The sequence below is a fragment of the Lactuca saligna genome, chromosome 4 (genome assembly GCF_052625555.1).
Source record: "Lactuca saligna cultivar CGN05327 chromosome 4, ASM5262555v1, whole genome shotgun sequence".
NCBI classification, from domain to species: domain Eukaryota; kingdom Viridiplantae; phylum Streptophyta; class Magnoliopsida; order Asterales; family Asteraceae; genus Lactuca; species Lactuca saligna.
In genome coordinates, this window is record NC_136420.1 from 3,031,643 (window position 1) to 3,036,913 (window position 5,271).

The 5,271-nt window shown below is 35.7% G+C and overlaps 1 protein-coding gene across 1 annotated transcript; it reads right to left on the reverse strand.

The window, feature by feature from the left end:
• Window positions 1-1,500: 1,500 nt before the first annotated feature.
• Window positions 1,501-4,340, reverse strand: LOC145041054 (cytochrome P450 78A5-like). The gene is made up of 2 exons (XM_078988963.1): window positions 3,320-4,340; window positions 1,501-2,383 (listed from the first exon to the last, which is right to left on the reverse strand). The coding sequence occupies exons 1-2, from the start codon at window positions 4,268-4,270 to the stop codon at window positions 1,784-1,786; spliced, it is 1,551 nt and encodes a 516-aa protein (XP_078845089.1). The 5' UTR covers window positions 4,271-4,340; the 3' UTR covers window positions 1,501-1,783.
• Between the last annotated feature and the right edge of the window lie 931 nt (window positions 4,341-5,271).

The window sequence follows — 5,271 nt, forward strand, 5'->3', positions numbered from 1 at the left end:
ACTAAACACATACTCTTTAGCCTCACGCACACTCAAAATAAGAGGTTAGCTCAATTAGGGTTTGTTTCCGGATGTGAAGGTGGTAAGGGAGGCTAGAAGGAGGACTTACGTTCCTTCAAATAGGGTGAAAACCCTAAAAAATATGATTTTCATGCACATCCTCAACTCGTCGAGTTGGGCCGTCCAACTCGTCGAGTTGGTTCCATAAACCAAGCGGCCTGATCAGTTTCTACACGACGAGTTAGGGCAGCCAACTTGTCGAGTGGGTCGAAAAATGTGAATATAAAAGCTTCAAATTAATACCTGGAAGTCGGGATGTTACAAGTGTATGTGTGGCTGAGTGGGTAGATGAGTGTAGGTGTATGGGTAGGTGTGCATGGTCATGTCATGTAGATTAGGCGTGGAAATGAGCTGGTATGGGAGTAGAAGGTGGGGTGAGTGGATTTACTGGTAGGTAAGTGGATAGGTGCATGGGTGTTGGTGCACGTTTAGGTGTATAATGGAGTAAGCATCGACATAGGCTTCTAGGTGTTGATATAGGTGTGAGTGTGGGTGTGAGGTGGGGCAATTTGTATAGATTGGGTAAGGATGTGTATGTGGAGGTGAAGTGGATGGGTAGGTGTGCGGTTGTGGGTGTAGATGTAGGGTGGGGTGGGGTGGGCGTCAATATCTAGGTCATTATAGGCATAGGATTGTGGGCATTGACGAGGACGTATGTATGTAGATGTGGATATGGTTCTGGATATAGGTGTGGGGTGTGCCAAGTTGGATCGGGTAAGGATGGGTTTCGAGCTAAGGTAAAGTGACAAAGGGTGACATGTGGGTATGTGGGTCGAGGTGGGGGTGTTGCAATGTAGCGGGTGAGTGGGGTATGAAAGAAATAATGATAATATGTTTTAATTTGTTGATTTTTGGCTAAAATAAAAGAAATGTGATATGACATTTTTATCTTTACAATAAAATATAAGAAATTAATTCTAAAATCTTTGTAATTTACCAATGGAAAATGAAAATTTTCTTTAAAGAAGGAATTTAATAGAATTTGAAGAATTCAAATTCTTTCTACTTTTTCAGCAAACTTGTTTCTTATTAGAAGTTACATTAAAAAAAAAAAAAAAAAAAAAAAAAAACCCTTCGAAATCCATAAACGAAAAAATGTCTTAATTATAGGTTAAATGATAAGCAATTCAGAGCCCAATCTATAAATATATTTAAAAACTAATGAATTACAAATGAGAAAAATGTTTGTTTTTTATTTAATAGAATCAATTAGTAAGGACAAAGATCTAATATAAATCATAAAAGTACGTACTTGCAATCAATATAGAAAGAACGTATAGAGGAAAGACACGCCCTCCTTAGCTAGTTCTTACTTTTTATAAAAAAAAATAATAACAAATAAATAAATAATCTCATTTACTTTTTTCCTTCTAAATCCTCAAACACATTATCATTTTCTGAAATAATTTTAAATATCATTTCTTTGGACAACACACAAAAGACATTCGAAGTGTAGGTGGATACATTGTAACGATAAACCATATAACTGATACACTGATTAATCGTCTAACTTGGAACGAACTTCTAGTTATTGAAGGACATGTACAGATACAGGTTCAAGGATAGAGATGCCAAAGCGCGAAGTGGACCTAGCTATGTGACGGCTAGTACCAAGGCACGTAGCATGTAACTTATTTAATTACTATTTAAAGGAACTTTTTTCCTTATAATAGTACAATTAACATGTAAAATCATCATCGAAGGTGCACATAAAAAAAGAGTTCTATCGTACAAGTGCACGACAGGTCAGTGGTGTCTGTAGCTCAAGAGAGAGCTTAAGACACTCTGAGAGGTCAACTTTTGTGGATGGAATTGGAAGCCACTTGTATTGTTGGAGAAGTCGTGCAAGCCACAAATGAACTGTGGCAAGCCCAAGCGACTTTCCAGGGCAAACCCTACGACCTGAACCAAATGGTGCAAGCCTAAGGTCCGAACCCATGATCGGAAAGTCCTCTTCCATGAACCTTTCGGGATTGAAATCCCATGGGTTTTTCCATATGGAAGGATCATGTGTGATTGCCCACATGTTAACCATTGCAGTAGTCCCTGCTGGCACAAAGAACTTACCTAACTGGACATCATGAGTCGCAAGGCGAGCCCAAGAAAGTAAAGGTCCCGGAGGGTGCAACCGAAGGACCTCTTTCACTATGGCTTGAACATAAACAAGATTCGGGATATCAGAGTCTTCAACGGGTCTGTGGTTGCCTACGTGCTCCTCAATCTCTTCTTGAGCCTTTGCTTGAATGTCTTGGTGCATAACCATTCTTGCCATGATCCATTCCAGAAGGATAGCAACTGTATCAACTCCTCGAAAGATCATTTCCTATTATATAATTACGTACCAATAAAAGTTTATTATGAAATTTTTGTAACGACAATGCATACACACAATAATCACTTTAATTTACATGCCTAATACTTGTTTTGCAGCATAATAACATGTGTTAATTAATGTGGTCTTTCTTGTATAATGTATGTCTTCATTAAATTTACTTGTCTTCATTAATATACATATATATATATATATATATATATATATATATATATATATATATATATATATATATATATATATATATAATGCCTATGAAACCTAGTACCAATTAATTTGTCGATAGATGCGTCATGATGATTGATTCAGAGTATTTTCAACTCTACCAACCTTACTTTTTGACCAAAATAAGCATAAGTTTTGAGTTATTTTACCTTTTTACTGTATCTAGCTAAACAATTACTTAATTAATAAATGGTTGATGGCTTTTACATTCTGTTGGCAAAAGTTATGCGAAAATATCTGAAAGATATGTATTAAACTCTTAATTTATTTAGGGACAGCACCCATCTAAAAATATCTTCAACATTAAATACACCCTCATTTTTCCTTTTAAAGGATGTTAAAATTCATTGTTTATCTATAGCTATTTCATCTGGTATATATATTCGGTTTCGTTATGAAAATCTTAAATAAAATGATGTCGTATAAAATCAAAATTAAGCATACACATGTACTATATGAGTAAGCTGTTTAGATCTTGAATTTCCATAAAATGGGTTATCTTTTAACCTAATGTGTATGGCTGGCTAGCTAGTGATTTACCAAGTCATGTGTGATCTTTGCATGTTCACAAAAAAATAGTTACGGGTAGTTGTTTCATGTTATGCACATGAGAGAGAGAGAGAGAGAGAGAGAGAGAGAGAGAGAGAGAGAGAGAGAGAGAGAGAGAGAGAGAGAGAGAGAGAGAGAGAGAGAGAGACTTACCCACAGAACAGCCACCATATCAGCATCGGTGAGTTGATCCTGTTTAGGCAGACACAGTAATACACTAAGAAAGTCATTCTTCCCATTGTTAATACCTCCATCGTCTCTTTTTCTTTCCTCAACAATTTGACCTACAAGACTTTTGACTTTCAAAGTCAGCTTATGACACCTCCTCTTGACCCCAGTGAAATCCAAAACCTTAATTGGAAAATAATCGCCCCACTGAAATTCACCTATCAACTCATACCCTTCTTTCACCATAAACCCTAATTCTTCTTCTTTGTCAAACCCTAATCCACTCCCGAACACGCTCTCCATAACATTTTTCAGAGAACCTTTTTGGAATATCCCTCTTAACTCCACACTCTTTTTCTTATTCATCTCGTCGAACACTTTATCCATCATTTCGTCGCACACACTTTGTCGAAGACACTGGAGGCTTAAAACCCTTTTAGGAGAGAACATGTGCTGTGCTACAATCTTCCTTAGATGTCTCCAATACTTCCCAGATGGTGCGAACCCAATGGCTCGCTCAAACATCAACAAACTAGCTGATTCCTTTACAGGACGATCTGAAAAGGCGCTGCCGCACAAGAGCTCCTTCGCAGTCTCAGGGTGACTAGTAATTACCACACGAACTGAACCAAGGCTAAACGCCATAAGACGAGTTGCACCCATTGAGCTTGCCATAGAGGCCAGTTTACGATGGGCATGAGAACCCATTTCAGGTAAGATCCCTAGGAATGGCCAGCCAACTGGACCAGGGATCTTACTTGGGTTTAAATTAGGGTTTCTCCATGCAAACCCACCAGGGACTAACCATACGTTAGCAAAGAAGGGGTAGAGAGATACAAGAGAAAGAAAAAAGAGAAGTGAGAGATAAAGATTGTAAACGGCTACTACAAAGCAAGGAATTAGAAGAAAGAAGTTTGCCCAAACAAAGATTTTCATTTTTTTTTTTTTTTTTTTTTTTGTTGAGACTTGTGCAATTAAACCTTAACTTAGATGTGTGGTGAGAACTGATAAGGATTGCATGGGTCGTGCTTTGTATATATAGTGATAGGCTCTTGATTGGGTTTGTTAACTCAACCATGGTTACTTAATCTGTCTTTGGAGTTTTCTTTTCTTTCTAAAGTTTCCTTTCCAATTATTTGTTTTTTGTTTTGCTCGTCCTAATTAGGTATATGATCGATTGTCAGTGCCATAGTACCACTTGGTCAATCTACGTTGTTGTTTAATCGCTTTCTATGTCGACTTTCAATAAATAAATGAGTAAATTACATAAATGGTCCATGTTTTTTTTTCTTAAATGGTAATTTAATTTATTTTAAGTTATGCATTATGTTACATGACTTGTTCTAATGCTTTCAGTTTATTGCAGTTATGGTAATTAAAGTCAGTTTCATTTTGTTTTTATATGTTATCTTGTATTTGATCTAAAATTACTATATTGCTCATAATTTGATTTCTTTATTAATTTACATTATCTTTTTTTACAACGAAAAATCAATACCATTAACGTGAACTCTAGCAAGAAGGCTACTCAAGATTTCAGTCCTACGCCTTTTGAATTTTACAATTCGTGGCTTCATCATTTAGAGTTTGAAGATTTTGTTAAACACAATGTTGCAGAAATCGATCTTGGCAGCCAATTAATCGGAATTAATCATTTGGTGGTCTGCAACCAATTACGAATAAATGTGTTTGACAGAAATTGATCAATCGGTCAAACTCAGGCTCATCAATACTAGGCGGTCCTTGGGGCTCGTAGACAGAAAAAAATTTAAAATTTAAAATTTTCAAATATTACACCAAATTTTACACAATTTCAAAATTTTAAATTTTTAAATATTCAAATTTTCAAACATTATACAAAATATTTCATAATTTAAAATGTTAAAAATTTTAAATTTTCAAATACTAATTTTCTTAAGATATATTAAGTTTTAAAA

What these genes read in the sequence shown, in the direction of transcription:
- LOC145041054 (XM_078988963.1), bottom strand. Translation starts at nt 4,270, where the DNA reads ATGAAAATCTTTGTTTGGGCAAACTTCTTTCTTCTAATTCCTTGCTTT. An exon ending in ATATGGTGGCTGTTCTGTGG is followed by an intron (nt 2,384 to 3,319) that starts GTAAGTCTCTCT and finishes ATTATATAATAG; the next exon opens with GAAATGATCTTTCGAGGAGT.